This window comes from Pseudopodoces humilis, chromosome 29, assembly GCF_049639895.1.
Source record: "Pseudopodoces humilis isolate 2021_Gansu_Grassland_sample_001 chromosome 29, ASM4963989v1, whole genome shotgun sequence".
NCBI lineage: Eukaryota > Metazoa > Chordata > Aves > Passeriformes > Paridae > Pseudopodoces > Pseudopodoces humilis.
Window position 1 is genome coordinate 584,959 of NC_142228.1, and position 12,092 is coordinate 597,050.

The 12,092-nt window shown below is 70.0% G+C and overlaps 3 protein-coding genes across 3 annotated transcripts; 1 reads left to right on the forward strand and 2 right to left on the reverse strand.

The window, feature by feature from the left end:
* The first annotated feature begins 288 nt into the window (after positions 1-288).
* ATXN7L3 (ataxin 7 like 3) lies at positions 289-7,078 on the forward strand. The gene is made up of 13 exons (XM_014261021.2): positions 289-378; positions 1,918-2,023; positions 2,112-2,244; positions 2,640-2,811; positions 3,220-3,317; positions 3,521-3,543; positions 3,629-3,674; positions 3,930-3,961; positions 4,081-4,149; positions 4,353-4,396; positions 4,502-4,573; positions 4,823-4,956; positions 5,221-7,078. Exons 2-13 carry the CDS (start codon positions 1,973-1,975, stop codon positions 5,367-5,369), a joined length of 1,023 nt encoding a protein of 340 aa, XP_014116496.1. The 5' UTR covers positions 289-378; positions 1,918-1,972; the 3' UTR covers positions 5,370-7,078.
* A 174-nt stretch (positions 7,079-7,252) lies between these two features.
* TMUB2 (transmembrane and ubiquitin like domain containing 2) lies at positions 7,253-9,222 on the reverse strand. The gene is made up of 3 exons (XM_005532479.3): positions 9,122-9,222; positions 8,109-8,849; positions 7,253-7,842 (listed from the first exon to the last, which is right to left on the reverse strand). The coding sequence occupies exons 2-3, from the start codon at positions 8,588-8,590 to the stop codon at positions 7,473-7,475; spliced, it is 852 nt and encodes a 283-aa protein (XP_005532536.2). The 5' UTR covers positions 8,591-8,849; positions 9,122-9,222; the 3' UTR covers positions 7,253-7,472.
* Positions 9,223-9,623: 401 nt separating this feature from the next.
* On the reverse strand, positions 9,624-11,940 carry ASB16 (ankyrin repeat and SOCS box containing 16). Its single transcript, XM_005532480.3, has 5 exons — positions 11,561-11,940; positions 10,960-11,227; positions 10,189-10,681; positions 9,996-10,109; positions 9,624-9,906 (listed from the first exon to the last, which is right to left on the reverse strand). The coding sequence occupies exons 1-5, from the start codon at positions 11,868-11,870 to the stop codon at positions 9,721-9,723; spliced, it is 1,371 nt and encodes a 456-aa protein (XP_005532537.2). The 5' UTR covers positions 11,871-11,940; the 3' UTR covers positions 9,624-9,720.
* Between the last annotated feature and the right edge of the window lie 152 nt (positions 11,941-12,092).

Genomic DNA, 12,092 nt, shown 5'->3' on the forward strand with positions numbered 1-12,092 from the left:
TTAGGCCCCACCCTCTCTGGGCCCGCCCCCGCGCCTCTGGCGTGGCCCCGCGGGGGGGCGGCGGCTGCCGGCCCCTCCCATTGGTCGCGGCCTCTGACGGCGTCTCCCCATTGGCCGCCGCCGCGGGGGCGGGGCCGGGCCGTGCGCGCGCCGGGCGCGCCGCCCCGCCCCTCCCTCCCCCCCCTCACCCCCCCCGGCCGCCGCCGCCGCCGGGCGGAGGCACCGCCAGGCCCGGCCCGGCCGCTCCGTCCGCTCGGCACGGCCCCGGGCCGGCCCCGGGCCGGCCCCGACCATGGCGAGCCCCCGCCGGGCCCCGCGCCGGAGCGGCGGGGGGCGCTGACCCGGCCGCGCCCCGGCCCCGGCGAACCCTCGGCGCCGGTGAGTGACCGCCCGACCCGCCCCTCCCGGCCCGGAGCCCCCGCCCTCCGCGGCCCTGCCCGGCCGTGGGGCCCCGCCGCACCGGAGAGGGGCCCGCTGACCCCGCCCCGGGGCGCCCCGGGACCTCCCCCTCGGCTCTCGGGACCCCGCGATCCGCCCGGGGTCGGCCCCGGGATCCTCCCTGGGACCGCCCCGCCTGTGCCCTCCCACCCCCCGTCCCGAGAGGCCCCGGGACCTTCCCCGGGATCCCCGGGTTCTGAGCCTCCCCTTCCCCCTCCCTCGCTCTGTACCTGAGAGCCCCCAGGGTCAGGGCCGCCCCAGACCTGTTGGGGACTCCTGAGATCCCGTTCCACCTCCTTTCCTGCCCCCCCGGTTCCTGAGAGCCCGCACAACCCTCACTGGGCCCCCCAGCCCTATGTGAGACTGCCCCGGCCCAGAGATCTCCCTTCCCCTCCCATTTTCCTGTTCTTCCATCCACTCCCGAGAGCCCCGGGGCTCTCTCTTGTCTCCCCCAGAGCTGCGAGGGACCCCCCTGAGCCGCCCTTATCCCCCTTTCCTGGCAGTGCCCCTCACCCTCCTCTCCTCAGAGCTCCCGAGACCACCCCTGGACCCCCAGGCCCTGCGAACCCCCGTTCCCTCCCCCCTGCCCTGATCCTGAGAGCCCCTGGGACCCTCCCTGGGCCCCCCAGCCCTATGGGAGACCCCCTGAGCCCCCCCCGAGCCTCTCCCTTTTCTGCCTCAGCCTGGGGGGGTCCGGGGGGCTGAGCCAATTCCAACCCCTGTTTCCTCTTTCCCTTGTGGAAGGAAGAAATGGATCAGTGGGATTGGGGTGTGTACAGGGGATGTGGAGACCCCTCTTGTGTCCCCCCATCCCGGTGGCCGCTCAGAGTCCCCCCTGCTCCATGACCATCAGAGATTCCACTGGTCAGCACCGCTGGGTGCTCTGGGTGTCTGGCCGAGGGTTTGGGGTCTTCAGACTCCCACTGTTGTTGTTGGGGGAGGCCAGGCCCCATTCTGGGGGGGTACACGGTGCTCCCCTCCCTGCCCTGTCCACCCTGCACGTGCTGCAGGGGAGGGTGATGCAGCAAAACCCACCTGCTCTGGGAGGGGGCAGTTTAGGGACACTGAAGGTGCTCACCTTCAGCCCAGAGACAATGGGGGGCTGAGGGGGGGCTCCTGGGGGGGTTTGACCCCTCTGTGAAGGCCGGGCATGTCCCAGGCTGGCCTGAGGAGTGTGGGGACAACAGGATGGACACAGTGGGGCACCGGGGGCATCCTGCCCTTGGCAGCCAGTGTCCCCCACTAACCTGGGGGGGATCCGTGCCAGGCTGGGGAGGGTCCTGCCCAGCTGGGAGACCCCCCGAGCCTCCCCCAACTTCACTCCTGGAGTGTTTAACCCCGGGACTCTCCCTCGGGGATTCCCCAGAGTGCATCTTGAGCACATCCCAGGGTGTGCAGTGGGATTGTGGTCGGGAAGGGGGCTGGGAGGGGTGTGCAGGTGAAGGCTGAGGTGCCAGTGAGACCCCCCCGTGCCCCCAGCCCCCGTGTCCCGTGCTATGAACGTTCGGCGTGACTTCTCCGCAAGAAGCTGCAAATGAAAATGGAGGATATGTCTTTGTCTGGCCTGGATAACAGCAAACTGGAGGTGAGCTGCCCCCCGTGGGGTCTGTCTGTCCCCTGGGGTGTCCGTGTGGGCCCCTTCCCTCCTTAACAGCCCCCCCTGGGCCCCCCAGGCCATCGCACACGAGATCTACACGGAGCTGGTGGAGGATGCCTGCCTGGGGCTCTGCTTCGAGGTGCACCGGGCTGTCAAGTGCGGGTACTTCTTCCTGGATGACACGGACCCCGACAGCATGAAGGACTTTGGTGAGCCCCTCAGGTCCCCCAGAGTCGGGGTGACGCTGATGACAGGGACACAACCAGGCCCCTGCTCCCAGAGAGGCCATGGGCGATCGGTGGTCCCCACGCACAGGGATTTGGGTTTGAGGGCTGCTGCTGAACACCCAAATGTCCCCCAGCAGTGACCAGACTGTCCCAGAGGGGTAAATGAGGGGGTCCCTGAACTCCTAAACACGGTGCTGGGGCCCTGGGGGGCACAGCTGGGGTGTGGGTGGGAGGTGGCAGAGACCCCCTGGCAGCACTGCCGCTGGTTTCAGCTCCCCCGAGTCCCGTTGAGGCTGTGGGGAGCGTCTGGCAGCCCCAGGGACCCCCCAGAGCAGCTCGGGGGTCCCAGGGCAGGGGCTGAGCGTGTCCCCCCGCAGAGATCGTGGACCAGCCGGGCGTGGACATCTTCGGGCAGGTGTACAACCAGTGGAAGAACAAGGAGTGCGTGTGCCCCAACTGCAGCCGCAGCATCGCCGCCTCCCGCTTCGCCCCGCACCTGGAGAAGTGCCTGGGCATGGGCCGCAACAGCAGCCGCATCGCCAACCGCAGGTGCGAGGGGCTGGGGGAGCCCCCCGTGGGGAAACCGAGGCACGGGGGGCCTGAGGCTGCCGGGCTCCCCTCCCTGTGGGGTGCTGTGCGTTTGGGCACCGATGAGCCCAGGATGCCAGTTCAGCATCTGGGTCTCCCCAGTCCTCGATGTCCATTGTGGGGGTGTCCAGCTTGGTTCCCCCCTGGAGCTCCTCTTGCTCCTCCCCAGCAGTTTATCCCTCCCGGGAGGGTGAGCTGGGAGCCCTGGGTCCTCTGTCCCCAACCTGGGTGGCTCCTGGGGATCCTGTCTGGATCCCTGGGTGCAGCGGAGGGCGGGAGGGCACTGTGGGGCACACGGGACGGATCCTGGGGCTCCGTGGAGGACGTGGGGCAGACCCTGGCCATGATCTCCCTCCCCTCCCCGCTCAGGATCGCGAGCAGCAACAACCTGAACAAGTCGGAGAGTGACCAGGAGGACAACGATGACATCAATGACAACGACTGGTCCTACGGCTCCGAGAAGAAAGGTGGGGAGGGGTCCCTGGTGTCCTGAGGGGTGGGGGACACGTCCTGCCTGCCCCGTGGCCGCCGAGCCCCGGTCCTGGGTGGGTGTGTAGGGGCAGAGCAGCCGTGTGTGGTGGTCCCAGCCCTGGGGAGGCAGCAGCTCTGGGCTTGGGGCTGCATCCACTGGAAAAGGTCAAATCTTTCCTTTCTGTGTCTCTCCCCATAGCGAAGAAGAGGAAATCGGATAAGGTGAGGGGGTGAGGGGTGCGGGGGAGGGTGGGTGGGGGGCGTGGGGAGGACACAGGACACCCCCAACACCCCCCTCTCGTTGCAGAACCCCAACTCGCCCCGCAGGTCCAAGTCCCTGAAACACAAAAATGGTGAGGGACCCCTGGGCTGGGGCTGAAAACTGGGGAGGGGGCTCACACCATCGGGGCGGGGCATCGGCCTGGGGGCGGAGCCTGGCTGGGTGGGGCACGTGCAGGGGTGGGGTATTTGCGGTGGGTGGGGCACCCGCAGTGGGAGGGGCTTGTGGGGAGCCGGGGCTGTCCCTGGCCGGGGCCGGTGGCGGTGGGAGGGGGCCCTGGGGGTCCCGGGCTGTGGGCAGGACCCCCCTCACCTTTCCTCCCGCCCAGGCGAGATCGGCGGGAACCCCGATCCCTTCAAGGTGAGCCTGGGATGGGGGGAGATGGCTGCCAGTCCCTCCTCTGCCTCCCCAGGGGGCCGTATTGCCCCCCAGCTGCCCCCCAGCTGCCCCCAGCCCTGACCCTGCTCTGTGCCCCCCAGTACAGCAACTCGGCCGGCATCAACTACGAGACGCTGGGCCCCGAGGAGCTGCGGACGCTGCTCACCACGGTGAGGGGACGGGGCAGGAGGGACAGGGGGGCACCACCGGGGATGGGGCTGGCAGTGGTGACATGCAGCATGTCCTGATCGTGGGGCACCGGCTGCTTTGTCTGGGACACCAGGCTGGGGGGCCCCAGGGCTGTGATGGTGCAGCACAGCCCGGCGGTCACTCACCTGTCCCCCCCAGACTCACCTGTCCCTTCCCTCCCCAGCAATGCGGGGTCATCTCCGAACACACCAAGAAGATGTGCACCAGGTGAGGGTGGCCCAGCCTGGCCCTGCTCGCTCTGGGGGGCTCCCCGACATGCCCCCATCCCCGTGGGAGGGGGGAGGCCATCTCAGTGCCGTGTCTCGTCCCCAGGTCCCTGCGGTGTCCCCAGCACACGGATGAGCAGCGCAGGGCAGTCCGGGTTTACCTCCTCGGGCCTTCGGCGTAAGTGGCTGCAGACTCGGGGTCCCTGAGGTGCCGGGGTCACCGTCCTGTGGAGCAGGGACTGCACAGGGTGCTCGGGGGGGCTGGGGACAGGGACAGCCTTGGGGGGCCTGGAGGGGACGGGAGCCCGGGGCTGGGGTTGGGATTTGTGGCCCTGTGGGGCGGTGGGGGCTGGGCTGAGCTCCTGAGCATCCCCCTGGCATTTTGGGGTCTCTGTCCCCACCATCCCTCTGTGACACCTGTGCCCAGGTCCCTGCCCGAGGCCGAGGGCAGCGTGGAGAACGACAGCTTCGAGGTGGCCGAGAGCCAGGCCCTCATGAGCCGCCTGCAGTGGGACGGCTCCTCCGACATCTCCCCCTCCGACTCAGCCTCCTCCAAAGCCAGTGAGTGTTTGGGGCCCTGGGGGACAAATCCTGGGGCACAGAAAAATCCTGGGGCACAGATCCCTTTGTGTGGGCTGTTCTGGCATCTCCCCAGCACAAGAGGGGTTGAACAGACCATGGCTCCAAAGCCTGGAGCACCTTGTCCCCCACCTGAGAGGGGGAGGAACATTTTGGGGTACATTTTCTTGGGTGTTGACCAGAGTTGGGCATCATCCACTCTGTTTTGGGGCTCATCTCCTCCCTGACACCCCCATTTTTTCCTAGGTACAAACAACTCCGAGTCCCGCAAGACCAAGAAGAAGAAGCCCCACCTGGGGCTGGTGAGCGGTGCCCCAGGGCTCGGCTCCAGCAAGAAGAAGAAGCCCAAGCCCCCCGCCCCCCACACCCCCAGCATCTATGATGACATCAACTGAGCCCCGCAGAGCTGGGGAGGGGCAGGACGGACAGAGGGACAGACAGGGGCCAGGACAGCCCCCGGGCACCCCCAGGCCAGACACAAGGCGGGTACCGGAGCACAGAGGACTCGGCTGTCGCTGGAGTGGGGCTGGATTTGGGGAGCCCCATTAGTGCCCCCCTTCCTCCCCCTGCCCCCGTGCCTCTATTTATTCTGTGACAGTTTTTGTTCATGAGGTTCCCGTTGGGGCATCTCCCTCGGACATGGGGGTACAGCCCCCCATCCCTCCCAGCACCCCCAAAGCCAGCTGTGCCCCCCACACCCGCTCCTCACTTACCCACTGGGGTGGGGGGCACCTGGACACCCTGGGCAGGTCTGGGCCTGGCTCAGGGGGTTGTGAATCCCCCCTGCCCTGGGGTTTTGGGGTGAGCCCCCCACTCTGGAGCAGCCTCCCCTCCCTGCCCAGGGCTGGCACTCGCTGGTCGGGCTGGCTCAGGAGGGGGGGTCACACTGGAGGGGGTGTTTCACACTCAGAGGACAGGTGGGCACCCTCTCACCCCCAAATCTGCTCAGCTGTGCCTGCATTCAGCTCTTGGGGGTCTCGGGGGCCTGGCAGTGCCCACACAGGGGGGTCACAGGGGGCTGCATGCTGCATCCTTCATGTTTGGGGGTGGGTCTGGGGGTGGGGGGAGCTGCTGTGACCATCCCTGTGCCAAACTGTTTGGGGGAGGGGGACCCCAACCTGCCAGGGACCTCTGGGGGAGCTGGGAATGGATCAGAACGGGGGGGAAGCACAGCCCGGCTTCAGCGCAGGGCCCCCCACTCCTCATGTCCCCAGGACAGCTCTGCGCCTGCCTGGGGACCTGCTGCTGCAGTCGGGGGTCACTGGGGACCCCCACAGCTCTGGCATGTGTTTGCACCCCCCAGGCTCTGCTTTTGTTTGGGGGGGCCGGGACCAGCGCCCCGCTGTGCGGGCCGGGGGGGGACAGGTCCCTCTGGCTGGATCCAGGTCACCCCCTGCCCTGTGATCCCCTCCCCTCCCCACAGCTGTTCTCCACCGCAGGGGCTGTGCTGGGACAGGGCTGTCGCCCCCCATGGCTGTCTGACCCCCCCATTTGGCCATACGGCCCCAGGGGGGGCCGTGTCTGTCCCCCCAGCCCGGTGCCGTGGCTCATCCTCTCGCTGGGACTCACAAATTTATGGTGCTCTCGACTCTGGATTCACTATTGTTTTCAAACTGCTGCTAAAGGCTGGGCTGGGGGGGGTCCTGCAGAGCCTTGGGCACCTCAGAACGCTGCGGGGCCCCCCCCACTGCATGGGGACCCCCGTGTGGTCCCTCCTGCTGTGGCTTTGGGGCTGGGGGCTCTGGCCACCGGAGCATGCCAAGCTGGCCTTCGCGTGCCCCGGGGCCGAGGACGGGGCTGTGGGCACCCAAAACACGGGGGGACCACCCCAACCTGCCTGGGGGGGGCACGGCGAGCTGGGGGGAGGCAGCCTGGGCCCCGTCAGCTGCGGGAGAGCCGCTGCAATTTGGGGTCCAAGGGCTGCAGTGGGGCTTGGGGGGGCTCAGACCATGCCCTGTGACCCCCCCCCAGCTCGGTGTCCTCGCCACCCCCCCGGTGTTTCTGAGTGTCCCCCCCGCGGGGGAGCTGAGCCCTTGTGAGGTCTGTGTGTCCCGTGCGTGGGTTGTGGCTGCCCCTGTAAATAAAACTGCATCTTGACTTGGTATCCCTGGCATTAATTATGGCTCATTATTAATTAATTAATTAATTATTAAGCAGGGCCTTTACCCCTCCCATCCATCTCCCCCCACTCCATTCACCACGGGTGGGGCTGGATTTGTTTCTATAACCCCCCTAAAAGCGTGGGTGGGTGGGAAAGAGCAGCCCCCAGGGCAGGAAGGAATCTCTGGGGTGACTTGACACCCTTTATTTGCTTGGAAAAGTCCTTAGGAAGAAGCCATAGCCCGTTCCAGTGCTGTCCCACTCCCCCGAGCTGGGATTGGGGCTGGGGGAGAGGGAATGGAGTTTGGGGGGGGGGCACAGCCCCTTTTTGGGGGGTAAAGTCCGGCAGCAAGGCTGGGCCACAGGGACAGCGCGGTGCCTCCGCAGCCCTGCGCGCCTCACCCCGCCTGTCCGTACACCCCGAAGGCCAGGAAGGTGACCAGGACGGTGACACCGATCAGGGACACGGTGGCCGGGGCCGTGAAGAGCTGCCGGTAGTTGATGCGGAAATACCAACCGAGCGCCAGCACCACCATGACCGTGGGGACCATGAGGGTGCCCCCGGCCAGGGGCAGCCCCGGGGCCGCGGGACCGGCGGGGCCGGGCTCGGGCAGGGCCGGGGCGGCCGCGGAGGCTCCCCGGGAGCGGTGGCAGTGGATGACACAGTTATCGGTGATGCGCAGCGAGCGCAGCGTCCGCGCCTGGTCCTGCAGCAGCTGCCCGCGGTAGATGAGCTTCATCTGGCTCTCCTGGCCCGGGAAGTATTTGCTGCGGGAGGAGGGAAGAGGTTGGAGGTGGCAGAGACGGCGCTCACGGACCCACCCGGGGTGGAAACGGGGAGGTGACAGCGATGGCACTGCCACCACGCCACCGCCGTCTCTCTTAAACTCGTTGTTTCAAAACCCACACCCCTCGGTATTTTTGGCTCAGCAAGAGGGATAAAAGCCCTCCCCCGTTCTGTGGGAGGGGGCTGTTTGCAGCGGGGGCCGCCGACCCGGCGGCGCTCCCGGTGTCCCCCGTTCCTCGGGACTCACCTCTTGAGAATCCCCACGGTGTCCTCGGGCCGGGCCACTGCCACCTCCTCGGTGTCGTTGAGGAACTTGAGGCGGATCTTGATGAGGCCGGGGCACGCGTCCTCCCCGCCGGGGGCTCCGGGCTCAGCCGGGCCTTGCGACAAGCTCGGGACGTCCAGGAGCGGCTCCAGGCCGGCACCGGGGGCGCTCCCGCTGTCCCCCGGTGCCGCCCCCCCCCCTTCCTCCTCTGTTTTCTCCTCCGCGTTTTCGGGGGCTCTGGGGGGCTCCGGAGCCTCGGCCGCCCCCGCGGGCGCCGCGTAGGGCGGGAGGGGCCCGAGGCGGATCACGGCCGCGTCCCCGGTGCCCAGGAGCTGGCTGCTGCCATCGGCCACGTACGTGGACAGCCAGGCCAGCACCAGCGCCAGCACCAGCACGGCCACCCCGGCCACCAGCGTCACCTCGTCCCCCACCCCCAGGATGAGGGGGGCGGCCGGGGGCTCCATCTCCGCCACGGGACCTTTATCCCCGCCCGGACCTCCCGGTGCCCGGTGACCGAGCTGGGCGGCGGGGACGCTCGGGGCTGTCCCGGTGCCCGGCGGGAGCTCCTGCCTGCGGATTTTCCTCCTCGCTCCCGAGGCACCGAACCGGCAGAGCTGCGCTCACCTTACCGGGCCGGGCGGAGGGTCCGGGGGGTACCGGAGGGTCCCGGAGGGTCCCGCAGCCCCTCGGTGCCCAGCGGAGCAGGGTCAGGCCATCCCCGACCTGGACAGAGCAGAGCGATGCCGTCAGCGAGGCCCGGGCACCGCGGGGCGGGAGGAACCGGGAGAGTCCCGGTGTGTCCCGACCGGTGCCCGTATGTCCCGGGGGTCCCGACCAGCCCCGGGGGTGCCGGTGTGTCCCTGCCAGCCCCGGCCATCCCGGGGGGTGCCGGTGTGTCCCTGTCAGCCCCCGCGGTCCCGGAGTGTCTCTGCCGGCCCCGGGGGTCCCGGTGTGTCCCCGCCATCCCCGGGGGTCCCGGTGCCCCCCCCACTCACCGCCTCCCGCCGCCGCCGCCCGCGCGCCGGAAGCGCCACGTCACACGGCGCCGCCGCCAGGGGGCGGGAGGGGGCGGTGGGCGCGCGAGCGCTGCGTCACGGCCGCGCCCAATGGGCGTGTCCAAGGGGCGGAGCCATAGGCCACGCCCTGAGTGGGCGGTCCCGCGAGAGGGCGGGGTCGAGCCGTGGGCGTGGCCAATGGGGGCGTGGTCACGGGCGCGGCGGGACGTGGCCGCAGGAACATCGTGGGGACCCCGGGCTGACCCCCCCAGCGGGGCCTGCTCAGCACCGGAGCGGCCACCCCGCGGCCGCGGCCGTCACCCCCTCCACGGCCCCCACTTCCTCCAGGGTCCATCTGTCCCCTTCCTGCCACCTGTGACCCCCTGGCTTTGTCCCCCCTCATCCCCTGTCCCCCCTCATCCCCTGTCCCCACCGTCCCCTGTCCCCACAGCAGTTGCCATTGCCCACCCTGCGCCCATAGGGACAAAGACGCCTCAAGAGCCACCTCTGCCATGTCCTTTATTGTCACCAGGGCACGGGGGGGGGGACACAGCAAGTGGACACTAGTGGGGGACATGGAGGGGACACATGGAGTGCCCTCAGGAGATGAGACCCTCGATGGGCAGCTGGAGGTAGCGGCGCAGGGAGGGGGGCAGTGCCAGTTTGGGGACAGCGGTGTGACAGCGGGTGCCCAGGTGACGCCGGATGGCCACACGCGCCAGGTGCTGCAGCCGCCGTGGCCGCCCCGCCATGTGCACGGCGGAGGCATAGAACTCCCGGTGCTCCTGCGTGGGGGGACACGGGGGTCAGTGAGCTGGAGCTCGGACACGGGCACGGCCCAGGACACCCAGGACACCCCAGGACACCCCGTTACCTCCCACAGCTCGGGGGGCACGGCCTCCACCCAGCCGTCGGCGGGAGGAACGCGGTCGTAGGCGTTGAGCATCACCTCCAGCGCCGGCGGGTGCTGGCAGCACAGCCTGAGCATCTGCCAGCAGAGCCGTGTCACCGGGGCGGGACACCGGCACCGCCGGCACCCCGTGCCCCCCGCCACCCCCGTCCCCCACCTTGGGGTGCGCGGGGAGGGCGCCGTGGTCGAGCAGGAGCGCGATGGTCTCCTCGGGCTGCTGCTCCCGGTACTCGCGCACGGCGTGGAGGGCGCAGTCCATGGGGGTGTCCCCGGCGCCGTTGGGGACGGTGGCGTCGGCGCCGTGGCGGAGCAGCAGCCGGGCCAGCGCGGGGTGCCCGTTGGCACAGGCGTTGTGCAGCGGCGTGTGCCCCTTGCGCCCCCCGGCCCCGGGGTCGGCGCCGGCCGCCAGCAGCCGCTCGGCCCCGCGCAGGAAGCGCTCGGCGGCCTCGGGGCGCTCGGCCGCGGCGGCCGCCGCGTTCAGGGGGGTCTCGCCCTGGTGGGTGCGCTGGGAGGGGTCGGCGCCGTGGTGCAGGTACAGCTCCACGTGGGCCACCAGGCCCTGGCGCGCCGCCACGTGCAGGGCTGTCACCTGGCGGTCACGCGTGCCCAGGTTCACCTGCGCCCCGTGCGCCAGCAGCAGCTCCGCACACCTGGAGCGGGCCGGAAGGGTGAGGGGACACTTCGGAGGGACACGGCACCCAGGGGACACGACCGGGACATGCCAGGGAGATGTGGTTCCCGCGGGACACCCCTAGGGACACGCTCCAGGTCATACTGGAGCCCTGGCTCCCATGGGACGCCCGCAGGGACTCCCCGGGGCCCCTCCCAGGACACCCCACGGGCCCTCGGCTGTGGGGCAGGAATGACGATTTCACGGGCGGGGCCCCTCTTGCAGCTGAGCCGCCCCCCACGCAGGAGCCCCCCTTACCTGAGGCTGTGGGGCGCGGTGCAGAGGTGCAGCGGGGCCGAGCCGTCGGCGCTCAGCACGTTGGGGTCGGCCCCGAAGGCCAGGAGCAGGCGGGCGCAGTTGGGGTGGGGGGCGGCCGCGCTGTCGTGCAGGGGGGCCCGGCCCCCCACCACGGCGTCCACGGCCGCCCCCCGCAGCAACAGGTGCCGGGCGCAGTCCTCGTAGCCGCGGGCGGCGGCGATGCGCAGGGCGGAGGTGTGCTGCCGGCGGGGGCTCAGCACCCACAGCCCTGCGGGGTCAGCGGGCACCGGGGGCTGCCGGACAGCACAGCCTCCGCTGGACCCCCCCCAGCCACCCACAGCCCTGCCGGAGCGGAGGGAGCAGTGGGGCGCCCGTGGGGGCTGCCCTGAGCACCCACCCTGCCCCAGAGTCCCGACACACCGCAGCAGCCAGCCCGGCTCCTCCAGCCCGGCTCCTCCGGCCCGGCTCCTCCAGCCCGGCTCCCCTTTTCCTGGTTCCCCTTTTCCCGGCTCCCCTTTTCCTGGCTCCCCACTTGCTTGGCAGGGGAACGGGAGGGAAGGGAGGGGAACGGAAGGACCCCCAGTCCCCCCCAGCCCCGTACCCTGCTCCGGTGACCACACCAGCTCCTCGCTGACCATCTCCAGCACCAAATTCGCGGCGGCCTCGTCCCTGAAGATGCTCTGGACGCGGGGCAGGTCCCCGGCGTAGAGGGCGTTGTGCACGGCGGGGTCCCGGCAGAACTGGCGGCGCCGGGGGGGGCTCGGGGGGGCGCGGGGGGTCCCGGGCAGGGAGCGGCGTGAGGCCGATTGCCGGGCCAGGGCTCGCCGCCGATCCTCCCGCTCCAGCAGCTCCCGCTGCAGCCGCAGCGAGCGCAGCGCCGAGGAGCTGAAGGCGAAGGTTTCGTGGGCCATGGGAGCCCCGGGAGGGTGGGGGGGATCCGGGGGACAGCGAGCGGCGCCCTCCCGGGGGGTTATAAATAGGGCTGTGCCCCACACACGGATGTGGAATCAAATCCCAGAGCCAGGGGCCCTATAAATAACTCCTGGCTGGTAAACAGAGTCACGGGGTGCCGCGGAGTTTAACCTGTTGTGGGTGCGAGGTGCGGATGTCCCATGGGGGGAATCTGGGCCCCC